The sequence below is a fragment of the Bubalus bubalis genome, chromosome 17 (genome assembly GCF_019923935.1).
Source record: "Bubalus bubalis isolate 160015118507 breed Murrah chromosome 17, NDDB_SH_1, whole genome shotgun sequence".
Taxonomy (NCBI): Eukaryota; Metazoa; Chordata; class Mammalia; order Artiodactyla; family Bovidae; genus Bubalus; species Bubalus bubalis.
In genome coordinates, this window is record NC_059173.1 from 35,495,155 (window position 1) to 35,512,038 (window position 16,884).

General features: G+C 38.0%; 1 protein-coding gene across 1 annotated transcript in view; it reads right to left on the minus strand.

The window, feature by feature from the left end:
- FSTL5 (follistatin like 5) overlaps positions 1-16,884 on the minus strand; it is an 880,400-nt gene that overhangs the window by 68,540 nt on the left and 794,976 nt on the right. The window contains exon 13 of the mRNA XM_045163154.1: positions 1,603-1,710. Coding sequence (XP_045019089.1) covers positions 1,603-1,710 — 108 coding nt within the window. The remainder of the gene's footprint in view (positions 1-1,602; positions 1,711-16,884) is intronic.

Consider the following 16,884-nt stretch of genomic DNA (forward strand, 5'->3'; position numbering starts at 1 on the left):
TGGGAAACAATTATCCATACATATTTTGACATTTCTGCTGAGTCAGGTCTTTCTGAGCAAAAAAGTTTGGTTAAAAGATGATGGCATAGCAAAAATGCCTTTGAAAGTTGGAGATGAAGTATTGCTCCTGAGAGATTTAGGGAATTAATTCCTTTGAACCAATTACTACATTGCCAGGATACTGACATACTCCTCTACTCCAGGAGAAGATTTGTATATTTTTCAGAGTAACAATCTCTATTTCTCACATGAGATGGTGGACTGAGGTGCTGCTGCTGCTGCTAAGTCACTTCAGTCGTTTCCGACTCTGTGACCCCATAGACGGCAGCCCACCAGGCTCCCCCGTCCCTGGGATTCTCCAGGCAAGAACACTGGAGTGGGTTGCCATTGCCTTCTCCAATGCATGAAAGTGGAAAGTGAAAGTGAAGTCGCTCAGTCGTGTCTGACTCTTAGCGACCCCATGGACTGCAGCCTACCAGGCTCCTCCGTCCATGGGACTTTCTGGGCAAGAGTACTGGAGTGGGGTGCCATTGCCTTCTCCAGGACTGAGGTGCTAGCCACCTAAAATAACTTAGAAACTCATGATTTGAGTCAGTAGCACTGTGCTGGTTGTTCAGGGTGACTCTAAACTCTCACCGCATCACCCCATGAGGGTAGGCACTGCAGAATAAATGCTAACAGGTTCCATGGATAAGAGACAGTCTGTCCTCTGATTCAGAGACCCTGTGTTTCCTGCCAGTGTATCTGTATATCTGTTTATCTATCTATCACCAACTTATCTATCACCTATTTATATATCATCTATCTGTCTTATACATACATAAATGCACACACACACTCTTCATGTAAATAAATTTTATTGTATGTCATATTTTAAGAGTAATTCTCAAATACTATGTTTTATTTTATATTTTTAGATGTGAGACTAACCTTTCACTTCTACCCAGCAAATATTTTAAAAATTTACTAAATCTTATTAGCATATTTTTACTAGACATTCAGGGGGAAATAACCCATTTTTAGATGGTTATATAGTGTGTGGGATGATTCTTAACATCTCTAAAAAAGTCATTGTCAAAATGTGTGTGTATATATATATATATATATATATATACACACACACACACATCTATCTGTCAATTTCAAATCATAAGCAAATTCTACAAAAATGACAGTAAGTATTCCCCAGTTAGAAATGAACCAGCACTCAGATAGTAAAATCCTGTGTGTTTGGAGAAAACTGAAGACCTGCTTTGAGACTCTGTCTTACTCTCCCAGGCTCTACTTCACAAGCTACACTCCCTACATACCTTTCTAAAGAGATGAAAACAAGAAAATTCGAGAGAAGCTGGAAATTGCCAAACAATCCATCAGAATCACCCCCTCCTCCTGCACAGCAGTTTCAGCTTTGTCATTATAGGTTATTCCTTTGGCATATAAATCTAACGTTTGGAACATCTAAACTAAAATATTTCCTAACCAAAAATGTATTTGTGTATCAACATTTTTTTTCCTTTCTTTGAAGATCTAGATGAAAGAACATCATTGATACTGAAAGTTTTAAAGATCATCAATTTCACAGACACACTGAAAGGGACTTACCTGCAGTGTTGGAGAAGTCTTTTCCATTGTACCCCAGCTGAGCACCCAGACCTGGTCATGAGATTTGTCATAGTGTAATTTAACTGGGACGGGGTCTGTGCTTACTGCCTGTAACAGATAGGGGTTGAAAGAGTTTTCAGACCAAAATATTAATTTAAAACTTGGCCAGAAATTATGTAAAAATTCAAGAGCTTAGATGTAGGATTAATAAATGTATGTTGCCCATAGATGGACCTAGAGATTGTCATACTGAGTGAAGTTAAGTCAGACAGAGAAGACAGAAATATCACATGACATCCCATACATGCAGACTCTAAAAAGAAATGGTACAAATGAATTTATTAATAAAACAGAAACAGACTCACAGACTTAGACAATTAATTTATGGTTGGGTGGGGGTAGGGATAGTTAGGGAGTTTAGGATCAAATGTACACACAGCTGTATTTTAAATGGATGAAAAACAAGGTCCTACTATACAGTCCAGGAAACTGCTCAAGGTTATGTGGCAGTTTTGATGGGAGGGGAATTTGGGGGAGAATGGATAAATGTATATGTATGGCTGAGTCCCTTTGCTGTCCATCTGAAGCTATTACAACACTGTTAATTGGCTATACTCCAATATAAAATTAAAAGTTTAAAATTGCATGTTGCCGATTAATTTTCTAAATTCTATTTTGATTAATTTGGAAATATGATACCTTATTCTAATATGTTTTTACATGATTTTATATAGTTTTATATTCATTCATTACCTATGCAAATTGTGTTGAACAGAGAAGCTATTTAGGAATTCAAGGTATAAATGACTAATATGTGCATTTTAATCAGTTGTTGAGTACAGGTAAGAACTATATTTATACTATTAGATTTTTCTATCCCAATGCTAGTTATGGGATTTGACCATTTATAATGCTAAAACACCAACAATCTAATATATAGTTGCAACTATAATGACAAATTACCTAATTTAGTTTCTTTAATGAGAAATCTAAAAGCACAGAAAAAAGAGAAGCAGCTTTTTGTACTATACTTGATATGATAAATGCATTTTTCTGCTAATATTTATACTTAGCATTTACGGAAAACACAACTTCCAAAACATAAATCGCTGCCAGGAAGTTATTTCACTCACCTTAATTCCAGGCTATTGATATTATAACCTAACACTCCACTTCAGTAATTTCCTATAATAGTTACATATCTTCTAACATAATACATAAAACAAATTGTATTCAATACAACAACCCTTATCCGATATTGAAAGCATTTTTTTCCCCAGAGCTCTATTGAATGACCTTAGAGAATTTCCCAAGTTAGTTCATAATGTAATCCTCTTCTCAATGGGCTAAAAGTAAGCTATAATTGTTGAGTATATAGAGATTCATATTTTAACTATCACAACAGCAACTTGGTTTTACTGATGTATTTCTTTTCTAAAATGTTGGCCTGTATTTTAGCTATTTAAAATTCTCAATACATCGAAGTAATTATTGGATTTCTGAAAAGACCTGTTTAAACATCTCTGTGTTAGTGTCTTCAGCTCTTTTTTTCTAGCTAACAGAGCCATTAAAATACTTTGGTTTCAGGTGGGCAGCAATGTTGTCAGGGAAGGTAGTCCCCTTGGAAAGCAGCAGAGATTCAAGTCAATGACTAAGCTTATTCCCCTTTGAGAAGTGTGAATTTTCCCAGCCTTCCTAGAGATGAGGGGTGGTCACATGGCATATCTTAGTTAAGATGATGAATGATTTCTGAAAATAAAGCATTTCCATGGAAAGAGACAATAGCAGGAGGAGACTTCCATGCATCACACTTTTCTTTTCTTCCTGCTTTGAATGTTGTCATTTGAGAATATTAATCCTCAACTTCTAAAGACTTCACACTCCATTTTATGCTAGTATAGCTCAGCGGGTAAAGAATCCACCTGCAATGCAGGAAACACAGACAGCACAATTTTGATCCCTGGGTTGGGAAGATCCTTTGGGGAGAAAATGGTAACCCACTCCAGTATTCTTGCCTGGGAAATCACATAGACAGAGGAGCCTGGTGGGTTACAGTCCATGAGGTCACAAAGAGTTGGACATTACTGAGCAACTAAGCATGAAAGCAAGATTCCTTTGATTTTTCATATTTTCCCTTTATATGTTAAATTTGATCTATGTATGATTAATAGACTACTTTACATGTAACTTAAATTGGAATAATATTTAGGCTTTTACCAACTGAGCTGTGAGGGAAGCCTGAAATAGTTCAACAGGCAACAATACCACAATGAGAAAGACCTCATTGTTATTCAATTCTTAAGATACAGTTATAAAAATAGCAAAGATCGTTAGCTAGCTTTTATGTAGTAGGAAACAATCTGAATAAAAATTTATAGTTTGTCAGCTTGTGTAAGTTTCTTTTCTTTTCACCTGGCCATTCATAAATGTTATCTTTTAAAGGGTATACTGAGCTTCTCTGGTGGATCAGTGGTAAAGAATATGCCTGCCAATGCAGGAGATATGCATTCAATCCCTGGTTCAGGAAGATTCCCTGGACAGAGGAGCGTGGCGGGCTACAGTCCATAGGAACTCAAAGAGTCGTACATGACTTAGAGACTAAGCAACAACAAAGTGTATAATAGCACAGTCCATAGTTAATATCCACATTAACATACAGTCCATATTTAACATAGTTCGGTTAATATCCCCATGAAATGGATAAGAAAGCTGAGACATTTGTCTCTCCAGTAGTCATAGAGCAAGTGATCAGCAGACCTGGTATTTGGGTCTGTGTTCTTTCCCTAAGTGGGGACCTCCTTACCTGTGAAAGAGCAGCCCCTCTTGTTGACAAGTTTCATTCCTGACAATGTCTGGATTGGATAGGTTGCCTTCCTATTTATGCTTCATGGACAGGAAATACATATATTTTTTTCTTTTTTGGAAGGTGAGGAGAAACCCATGGGGCCCAAGTATATGCAGTAGCATTTGTATAAGCAATGTAATCCCAGGCGAAAAGCATCAAGAGGCAGTATACACCATGTTTGCCTGCGTGCCAAGTCGCTTCAGTCGTGTCCTACTCTTTGAGACCCTAGGGACTCTAGACACCAGGCTCCTCTGTCTGGGATTCTCCAGACAAGAATACTAGAGTGAGTTGTCAAGCCCTCCTCCAGAGGATCTTCCCAACCCAGGAATCGGATCCACATCTTTTATGTCTCCTGCATTGATAGACAGATACTTTACCATTAGTCCCACCTGGGAAGCCCTATACACCATGGTTATGAACATGTATTCTGAAACTGACTTCAAATTTTAGTGTCTTCATTTAAACTGAAATAACAATAATGAAAATAACACTTTGGGAAGTCACTAAACTTACTGTGGTTCAGTTTCCTCTATAATAAAATGGAGACAACAATAACACCTACTTCGCTGGGAGCCGGCGAGAGACATTCCACTCGTGACAAAGGTCATGAGGAAGGAGACTCGGCATACGCAAAGGCAGGATCGAGCCTCGGGAGTGCTCCCGGATATTCTCGAGCATCTACGCCCAAAACACCAGAGTCTGCCTACTTTATTGCTTTGTGCTCTCACCTCTGACTTTACTGGGGGCTGTCCCCTACCACCATCTCGCTCTCTCTGACAAAGAGTTAACATACAGCTCCAATTAATAAAGTTCCTGGGCAAGTAGGAGTGTTTAAATCCAAACCCCTCAGATGGCTCTCTAACTCGCCTGACAAGTTTACCCAGACACCTACAGCTATGCATACGATTGTTTACAGTCTCCCAGCCTCAAGAGGCACAGGAAGCTTAAGATATTCAAATAGCTTAGAGCCTCTCAGAGAGTTAGAAACTGTCAGAATAAAACTAGTAAAAGATTTCAGGATGGGGAACACATGTATACCTGTGGCGAATTCATTTTGATATATGGCAAAACTAATACAATTATGTAAAGTTTAAAAATAAAATAAAATTAAAAAAAAAAAAGATTTAATTGATGAGCCAATGTTTGTTGCCAAGTTTCCACATCCCCTGAATTGTGTCCTTGAATATGTATTAATTAATAGTTGGTATGTAGAAAAAATAAGTAGTGGCCTTGGTGTTAGTAACTTTAGACCCTTAAGGTAATAAATTCTTTCCTTTGTAAACCCATTACACATCCTCCCTATAGGAATGTAATCTTATCTTCGGAAGATGGCGCCAAACCTTAAAATAATTACTCTTAGAGAAAATAAGACTTTGTTGATAAGTCCTTGTCAAGAGTCATAAAATGTTAATAGGCCTTCTGGCCAGAAGATGATGTAAATCACCTAAACCATTTGTATATGATAAATTTGCAGGAAAGAAACCCTGGTTTTTGATAAGCATCAAAGACTGCTGACTTTGCATCCCCTATTATCCTCTATGTGTAACTTAGGGTATAAAAGCCCCTGTTAAAAATAAAGCTAGGGGCCTTGCTCACCAACACTTGGTCTCCCCATGTCATTCTTCCCTTTAACTTCCAGCTGAGTCTCCATCTGGAGCCCGGAACCCACCATGCTTACTAATTATGCCTGGGCTTCTAAGATCCGACCGGGGAGGCCTCAGTGTCTCCTCTCCTTCGGGAGAACGGAAGGATGCCTGCGGCCTACGTAAGTGGTGCAAACTTCTTGTCTTGAAGTTTTATTGGTCTCCCGCGTAAACCAAGCTACTCAGCTTCTTTTCTCCACTGAATTTTCCTACTGAGCTATCCTCATTCTATTATTCTTTATATCTTTGAATAAATAAATAAATAAATAGGTCACCTACTCCGTCTCCCCTTCGAATACCCTGGATTAGCCGGGGCTGGACCTCGGCACTACTTCAAAGGGTTCCTGTAAATATCAGGTAAGGTGGTAAGTATAAAGTGCCCAGGTAAGTCTGGTGAGTGTTAAACATTATAAAAATACCACTAACTGTATTAAAATACATGGCAGCATCACAGTGTTTTAGAGATGTAATGCCTTTATTTAGCAAATGAAGAATTTGATAATTCTTTAATAATTAATAATCACAGTCTTAGTCCTGGAAGAGTTTATAGGTGATAGGGTAGAAGAACTTAAAATAACTAGATGCATGTCTAGTTAATAAAAATACAGGGCAATTGCCGTGGAAGATCAAAGGAAGATGTAAGAACAGGATGAGGAATAAGAGGAGGTGATGCTTTCACTGAGCCTTAAACTACGAACATTTTCTTTTATAAATGGCAAGCAGAGACTATTTTTAAAAGTTAACTTATGAGAATATGTTCTAGGAAGTGTCAGAAGTTGTTCACGATTAATCTCCTTCAAATAAGATAAATGTTTCTGAAGGAAGAAAGTATAAATTTTCAAAGCAACTTCAGAATTTGAAAGATGTTTATTCAATGCCCTCCAAAATGTGTGAACAATTTTTGTTTGCAGCATTTCACAGGTTTGGTATTAAATTCAGTTTATTTTGCTTTTAGGTTGTAAAAGCTCACCAGAACTAAAAAAGACATTCAGATAAAAATGAAAAATAATTCTGACTACTATATTTGGAAGGTGTTTAACTCCTAGGAAAAATCTATTTACAATTTTCAAATGTGCAGATATAATCCATTTTACAGAGGAAACGTTGACATGGTTTTCAGCAATGAAATCATACAACCATGATGAAAATATTTCCAAACAACTGTATTCAGGATAATCTTACGATAACCCAATTTTCAGTCAAAAAACTGATATTTTCCTACTTATATGGCCAATCTTTGAAAGGATAAATTACAGGTGTTGGATTTTATAAATTATTTGCTAGTCTTCTTTGGAAATCACTTAAACCATCAGTCAGTTTAGACCATTAGCTTTTGTAACAGAACAGCTCTATATTTGACACTTAAAAATTCTTGCCACAATTAAGCCTGTAAGCCTTTGTGTTGTAAAGCAGTTCGTTTTTTCACAGTTTTAAAGAAAATTCTACAGATTCTATTATCCTTGACTGTCATTCTCCCCTACTTCCTGTCACCAGGGCCTGGCTGGATCTGCCTTCCAAAAACTGAACCTTTGCAGCTCCTGCCCTGTTATGACCGCACAGGGAGCCTCTGCCATCTCCAACCTCACCTCAGGATTTCCATCTTTTAATTTTCTACTTGTCACAATCTGGATAGATTTATCAGAGTGACCTCGGTTTTTTGCTGCTGCTTTTTGTTTGTTCGTTTTTGGTGAGTATTAGATGGATCATGGCACCAGTTTGGCCAAAACACTGTGAAGTCATCTCATTTCCCTCAGAGTAAAAGACAGACGTCCTTATAATGACTTGTCACTCCTGGTCTTCTTTCTCAGACCCCTCACTTCCCACACTGCCCCTCATTCCTGCCCATGTCTCTGATCTAGATGCTCCGGCCACTTTGCTGTTCATCCAACATGTCAGTCAGTCACACTACTCCCATTTGGAGGACTATTCCCCCAGAACCAGTCTTTCCCAGATAACCAAGTGTCTGCTTCCTGTACACCTTGGTTGAGAACTCACCTTGTAGGTGAGGCCAACCATGGCCACCCTGCCCTCTGTCCTTAACTTTCCCAATCCCACCTGCCTTGTTCTGCTGCTTTACCTTTTCCAATAACACTGACCACTTCCCATATTGTAGAATTTACATATAATCTTCTTTGGTCTGTCACCATCCACTGGGGTCTAGGCTCCAGGAAGGCAGGCCTTTTCGGTTTGTTTAGCTATGTGATATCATCTCTTGCACTTAGAATAATACCTTGTAAATAGTAGTACTCAATATATAATTAATGTACCATTATATCTACTTTTCAAGAGGCAGGTAAGGTGGTCTGGTATTGCCATTTCTTGAAGAATTTTCCACAATCTGTTGTGATCAACACAAAGGCTTTAGCATAGTCAATGAAGCAGATGTTTTTCTAGAATTCTTTTGCTTTTTCTATGACCCAATGGGTGTTGGCAATTTGATCTCAGATTCCTCTGATTTTTTATTCCACCTTGAATATCTGGAATTTCTTAGTTCACATACTTTTGAGCATAGCTTGCAGAATTTTGAGCATTACTTTGCTAGCATATGTAATGAGTGCAATTGGGCAGTAGTTGAACATTCTTTGGCATTGCTTACTGGGGTCCAGCCCTGGTGGATCCAGGGAATTCGAAGGGGAGACAATGTCGGCGAACAGGATACTATAAAATTAAAGATACAAGATCAGATCAGATCAGTCGTTCAGTCGTGTCCGACTCTTTGCGAACCCCATGAATCGCAGCACGCCAGGACTCCCTGTCCATCACCAGCTCCCAGAGTTCACCCAGACTCACGACCATTGAGTCAGTGATGCCACCCAGCCATCTCATCCTCTGTCAGTCCCCTTCTCCTCCTGCCCCCAGTCCCTCCCAGCATCAGAGTCTTTTCCAATGAGTCAACTCTTCGCATGAGGTGGCCAAAGTACTGGAAGTTTCAGCTTTAGCATCATTCCTTCCAAAGAAATTCCAGGGCTGATCTCCTTCAGAATGGACTGGTTGGATCTCCTTGCAGTCCAAGGGACTCTCAAGAGTCTTCTCCAACACCACAGTTCAAAAGCATCAATTCTTCGGCAGCTCAGCCTTCTTCACAGTCCAACTCTCACATCCGTACATGACCACAGGAAAAACCATAGCCTTGACTAGACAGACCTTTGTTGGCAAAGTAATGTCTCTGCTTTTGAATATGCTATCCTAGGTTGGTCATAACTTTCCTTCCAAGGAGTCAGCGTCTTTTAATTTCATGGCTGCAGTCACCATCTATAGTGATTTTGGAGCCCAGAAAAATAAAGTCTGACACTGTTTCCACTGTTTCCCCATCTATTTCCCGTGAAGTGGTGGGACCGGATGCCATGATCTTTGTTTTCTAAATGTTGAGCTTTAAGCCAACGTTTTCACTCTCCTCTTTCACTTTCATCAAGAGGCTTTTGAGTTCCTCTTCACGTTCTGCCATAAGGGTGGTGTCATCTGCATATCTGAGGTGATTGATATTTCTCCCGGCAATCTTGATTCCAGCTTGTGCTTTCTTCCAGTCCAGCGTTTCTCATGATGTACTCTGCATATAAGTTAAATAAACAGGGTGACAATATACAGCCTTGATGAACTCCTGCTCCTATTTGGAACCAGTCTGTTGTTCCATGTTCAGTTCTAACTGTTGCTTCCTGACCTGCATACAAATTTCTCAAGAGGCAGATCAGGTGGTCTGGTATTCCCATCTCTTTCAGAATTTTCCACAGTTTATTGTGATCCACACAGTCAAAGGCTTAGGCATAGTCAATAAAGCAGAAATAGATGTTTTTCTGGAACTCTCTTGCTTTTTCCATGATCCAGCGGATGTTGGCAATTTGATCTCTGGTTCCTCTGCCTCTTCTAAAACCAGCTTGAACATCAGGAAGTTCACGGTTCACATATTGCTGAAGCCTGGCTTGGAGAATTTTGAACATTACTTTACTAACATGTGAGATGAGTGCAATTGTGCGTAGTTTGAGCATTCTTTGGCATTGCCTTTCTTTGGGATTGGAATGAAAACTGACCTTTTCCAGTCCTGTGGCCACTGCTGAGTTTTTCCAAATTTGCTGGCATATTGAGTGCAGCACTTTCACAGCATCCTCTTTCAGGATTTGAAATAGCTCAACTGGAATTCCACCACCTCCACTAGCTTTGTTCATAGCGATGCTTTCTAAGGCCCACTTGACTTCACATTCCAGGATGTCTAGCTCTAGGTCAGTGATCACACCATCGTGATTATCTGGGTCATGAAGATCTTTTTTGTACAGTTCTTCTGTGTATTCCTGCCACCTCTTCTTAATATCTTCTACTTCTGTTAGGTCCATACCATTTTTGTCCTTTCTCGAGCCCATCTTTGCATGAAATATTCCTTTGGTATCTCTGACTTTCTTGAAGAGATCCCTAGTCTTTCTCATTGGAAGTGAGAAGTAGGTTTTAGGGCCTAGATCTGATAGACAGAGTGCCTGATGAACTATGGAATGAGGTTCATGACATTGTACAGGAGACAGGGATCAAGACCATTCCCATAGAAAATAAATGCAAGAAAGCAAAATGGCAGTCTGGGGAGGCCTTACAAATAGCTGTAAAAAGAAGAGAAGTGAAAAGCAAAGGAGAAAAGGAAAGATATAAGCATCTGAATGCAGAGTTCCAAAGAATAGCAAGAAGAGATAGGAAAGCCTTCTTCAGCGATCAATGCAAAGAAATAGAGGAAAACAACAGAATGGTAAAAGATATAAAGAGTGGTTAAATAGGGATAGAATTTGTTTCAGAAAACCAGGTTTTTCATCAACCCTTTTAACACTTCCCACTCCTACTCACCCTGTCTATCCTACAGAGGGGTCTGCAGCACCCTGAGTGGGGTCCTATCCATCCCCAAAACTCAACACTGTGGGAGCAATAGGGCTGATGACCCTAATTGCTCTGAGGGGGGAGCTCTCACCTACACCTCTGACTGTATTTAGAAAGTTTAGAACATCTCATGCCTCTCACGGTTGGGAGGCTGTGAACAATCACATGTGGCCAGAAGAACCTGTTCAGGCAGGCTAGAGAGCTTCCAAAGGAGTTTGTGAACTAAAACACTCTTGTCACACCCAGGAACTTTATTAACTGGAGCTGTAAGTTAACTCTTTTTCAGAGAGAGAGATGGTGGTGGGGGACAGCCCCCCATAAAGTCAGAGGTGTAGGTGAGAGCACAAAGCAGTAAAGTAAGCAGACTCTGGTTTTGGGGGTAGATGCTCGAGAATTTCCAGGGGGACTCCTGAGGCTCGATCCCGCCTTTGCATATGCTGAGCCTCCTTCCTCATGACCTTTGCCACGGGTGGAGTTCCTCACGCTGGCTCCTGGCAATTGCCTTTCTCTGGGATTGGGACGAAAGCTGACCTTTACTGGTTCTGTGCCCACTGCTGAGTTTCCCATATTTGCTGGCATATTGAGGGATGTACCTTCACAGCATCATCTTTTAGGATTTAAAAATAGCTCAGCTGAAATTCTATCACCTCCACTAGCTTTGTTCATAGTGATGCTTCCTAAGCCCCACTTGACTTCACAATCCAGAATGTGTGGCTCTAGCTGAATGATCACACCATCATGGTTATCTGGATCACTAAGATCTGTTTTGTATAGTTCTTCTGTGTATTCTTGCCACCTCTTCTTAATATTTTCTACTTCTGTTAGATCCATACTGTTTCTGTCCTATATTGTCCCCATCTCTTCATGAAATGTTCCCTTGGTGTCTCTAATTTTGTTGAAGAGATATCTAGCCTTTCCCATTCTATTGTTTTCCTATATTTCTTTGCATTGATCACTTAGGAAGTCTTTCATATCTCTCCTTGCTGTTTTTTTGGAAATCTGCATTCAGATGAGTATATCTTTCCTTTTCTCATTTGCCTTTCATGTCGCTTCTTTTCACAGCTATTTGTAAGACCTCCTCAGACAACCATTTTGCCTTTTTGCATTTCTTTTTCTTGGGGAGAGTTTTAAGCACCTCCTCCTGTATAATGTTAGGAACCTCCCCCCATAGTTTTTCAGGCATTCTATCAGCTCCTATCCCTGGAATCTACTTGTTACTTCCACTGTATAATAGTAAGGGATTTTATTGAGGTCATACCTGAATGGCCTAGTGGTTTTCTCTATATTCTTCAATTTAAGTATGAATTTGGTAATAAGGAGTTCATGATCTGAGCTACAGTCAGCTCCCAATCTTGTTTTTACTGATTGCATAGAGCATCTCCATCTTCGGCTGCAAAGAATATAATCAATCTGATTTTAGTGTTGACCATCTGGTGATGGCCATGTGTAGAGTCAGCTCCTGTGTTGTTGGAAGAGGGTGTTTGCTATGACCAGTGCATTCTCTTGGCAGAACTCTTTTAGCCTCTGCCCTGTTTCATTTTGTACTCCATGGCCAAACTAGCCTACTACTCCAGGTATCTCTTGACGTCCTACTTTTGAATTCCAGTCCCCTATGATGAAAAGGGCTTTTTTTTTTTTTTTTTTTTTCTGTATCAGTTCTAGAAGGTCTTGTAGGTCTTCATACACCACCTTACCTGCCTCCTGAGAATCCTGTATGCGGGTCAAGAAGCAACAGTTAGAAGAGGACATGGAACAATGGACTGGTTCAAAATTGATAAAGAAGTACATCAAGGCTGCATAGTGTCACCCTGCTTATTTAAGTAATATGCAGAGTATATCAAGCAAAATGCCAGCTGGATGAAGCACAAGCTGGAATCAAGATTGCTGGAAGAAATATCAATAATCTCAGACATGCAGATTATACCACCCTTATGGCAGAAAACAAAGAGGAATAAAAGAGACTCTTTTTAAAAAAAAATTTTTTTTAAATTTTATTTTATTTTTAAACCTGAAACACTGTATTAGTTTTGCCTAACATCAAAACGAATCCACCACAGGTATACATAGAGGAGAATAAAAAGCTTGCTTAAAACTCAACATTCAAAAAATGAAGATCATGGCATCTGGTCCCATCACTTCATGGCATATAAATGGGGAAACAATGGAAACAATGACAGATTTTATTTTCTTGGACTCCAGATTCACTGCAGATGATGATTGCAGCCATGAAAATAAAAGATGCTTGGTCCTTGGAAGAAAAGCTATGACAAACATAGGCAGCATATTAAAAAGCAGAGATATTAATTTGCCAACCAATGTCCATATAGTCAAAGCTATGTTTTTTCCAATAGTCATGTATGGATGTGAGAGTTGGATCATAAAGTAGGTTGAGCACTGAAGAATTGATTCTTTTGAACTGTGGTGTTGGAGAAGACTTTTAAGAGTCCCTTAGTCTGCAAGGAGATCCAACCAGTCAATCCTAAAGGAAATCAGTCCTGAATATTCATTGGAAGGACTACTGCTGAAGGTGAAGCTCCAATACTTTGGCCATCTAATGCAAAGAGCCAACTCATTAGAAAAGAACCTGATGCTGAGAAAGATTGAAGGCAGGAAGAGAAGCAGACAACAGAGGATGAGATGAGAAAATAGAATCATCAACACAATGGACATGAGTTTGAGCAAGCTCCAGGAGATGGTGAAGGACAGGGAAGCCTGGTGTGCTGCAGTCCATAGGGTCACAAAGAGTTGAACATGACTGAGAAACTGAAAAACATCTACTTCACTGGGAAAAGTAATTGGCAAAATTGAACATCATGCCCAATAGCATAATAATTTAATCATTTTTATTGTTTTATAATATATATGCTTAACAAGATTTGTTATGAACAAAGCTTTTCTCTAAATATATTACAAATGCAAATTTTTTAAACTTCATGACAGTCTGTCTGTTGATGTGTGCACTATGCTATCTCATTTGTATAGATAAAAATAAACCAAATAATCTCATTGCACCAATGTCCATCCCTCCAAACTATAAAACTCTCACTTTCCTCTCAAATGCTCTCATGCTCATCATCCAGGTGGCTTAGTGGTAAAGAATCTGCTTGCCAATGCAAGAGACATGAGTTCTATCTGGGTTGGGAAGATCCCCTAGAGAAGGAAATGGCAACCCAGTCCAGTAGTCTTACTGTGGAATTCCCATGGACAGAGGACCCTGGAGGGCTCCAAGGAGCCTTGCAACTCCAAGGAGTTGCAAATAGAGTCAGACACGACCTAGTGACTAAAACAACAACCAATGTCCACTCTTTCCAACTGTAAAACTCCCACTTTCCTGCCAAGTACCCTCATACCCACCATCCCAAATACAGATGAATGCAGGTCTCCAATATTATTCCATTTATTAAATATTTTTTAAAAGTAATATGATTCTTTTTTTAGTTTAAGAAATATAAAAAATATCCTGGGATTACCTTCCCATCTATTCATCTCTCAGTGCTTTTTTGTTGTATATACTCCATTTGGAGAGCATTGATATATATATATATATTTTTTTGTTTTGTTTCTGCAGCCACCAAGCATATCTCAGAAAATATAAAATTCAGAATATAATGTTCAGAAATATAAGATTGGGAAAAAGGATTACACATATGCTTATCTTTCACTTCAAGATTAACTTATGCACATAGAATGCTCAAGGATTACTTATTATAGTTTGCATTTGCCTATCAACATTGTTTTGCTAGAATAACTGTTATCAAACTTTGCCTTTAGAAGCTTAGAAATGAGATTTCTAAGCACGTGCATGTGCAGCATGTGATTCAACCCCCACCACCATTATAGAACAAAGGGGATCACTTTTAATCTGTTGAATGGTTCTGTGGGACTTCGTTTAAATAAAATTTTCTAACACTATATGTTGGAAATTTCTCTCTCATCCCACAAACACCATTCTTTTGTGTATACAGCAGCCTTTGCTTGTCTTGCTGACATTCAGGTAATTAAGCCACCAAAATCCTTCTTTCAAAGATTTATTGACTTATTAGACATATTTAGAAACATCTTTCAAATCATTATTGTAATTAATTAATAGTAGCTATCTATATATACAGATCCTAAAATCCATATTTCATAATTTCCCATGTAAGCACCTTTTCAGACTGTTATATTATCATGATGAAGTAACTTCTTATCCTATTCCTTTGTAAAAAAAGTGTGTAGAATATACTACATAAGGCAATAACAAACAGCTTTACTTGTAGTTTTATAAACATATTGGTAATATTTTTCTTTAATATTTTAAAACATTGTTTCAAACATCAAATAGGATACAATTTACTCAAAGTATGAAGGTTTTCTCTTTGTATATCTATAAACTTTAACTCCCTCATAATTTCAACATACCTAGTGAGATACACATTTATCAGTACTTCTTGAAGGGGTGCACCAATTACAGATAATTTAAAACTGATGCTCTATTGGTTATGCTCCAGTTGTATCAACTTCTATAAAGATGGCATGTTTAGTCAGAGTGAAGTTCTGAGAATAGCAACAAAGATACACAGAACTTGGAGTTTAGCCTTGACATGAAGGAACAGTGAAGCACAGCTTGTTTATCAGTCTGACAAGGAGAGTACCAGCTGGCTAATTAAGTGAACTTAATTTAAACTAATGATGTAGATTCTCAGGATAATGTGCTAACAGCTAGAGGAGACTGCTGATGACACTTAAGAATACCCAAGGTGTTACAATAAGCCACATCCGCATCCAAGCAGAACCTGATTTTGTTCCACAGAACACAAAATGAGGTCAGTTTACTAGTTAATCTTTTATGCAAGAAAACACCTGCATGCCATTCTTACAAAAATTATTAATGAGAGAAGCAATAAACATTTGACGTTTAAAGCAATACCAAGGTTATAGATTCCTTTAAGAATTTGTGAGCTTTCATTTTTAAGCTGCAGGTAGAAATGATATTAATGTAAACACTGAAAATTAACATACCTCCACGGTAAGAATTTATCATGAAGTTTCTAAAAACATATGTTGTCAAGAAAATATTTGTCATTTTAACAATAAAATGTAGCAATATTGTTCAAGTTTTTTAAACATTTCTTCCTAAGAGTACATATTTAATACCAATTTACAAAGTTAAATACATGCAAAAGAAATAAAGAAAAACTCAGAAATTATGATTTCTTAGAGAAAGTCAGTATAAAACACTAGAACTGAAAAACAAAACTTGAAATATTAAATTTAAATAAGTGTAGTGTTATTTTTTACTTTCCTTTTCGAAAGTAAGACAACTTGATTTGGACTTCACTCTCACATCACTCTGTGCATTCTATAAAAAATTCTATAGTAGTTTCTATCATGTTTGGGAGGTGATTAACTAAAACTTGATTATAATTATTATTCTTAGTTGCCACTGTATAGTATACTCAGGTTAGAACAAAAGAAATCAACAGAAATATAGCACAGAATCAGGAAGGATAACTTCATTAGGAGACAAAAGGGGTCAAATTGACAAAGGTGCTTTACTTTTTACAAGATTAACTTCACAACTTGCAGTTGAAGGCACTCTGCTCTTGGATGTAAATAAAGATTTAAATCACAAATGAAGCTATTCACTTTCAGTTTTTGAAGTAACTAGAAATACTATTTCTTTTACTGGTTTTAAAACTTGAATTACTTGGATTATTAATTTATAAAACAGACATTTCAATGTCTATGTCTATTAAATCTATTATTTACATGTTGTTTATTAAACTGAGAAAAGCCTTGAGAGAGTTCAGAATTCTAAGAGATGATATATTTTCCAGTATAAAAGTAGAGTCATTAGGATATTCCTAATTCATCTTTAAACATGTTCTTTTGAGGAATAAAATTCACATACTCTAAGGTCATGTTAAACAAATATAAGGATGTGTTATTTCACCAAGCAGTCAG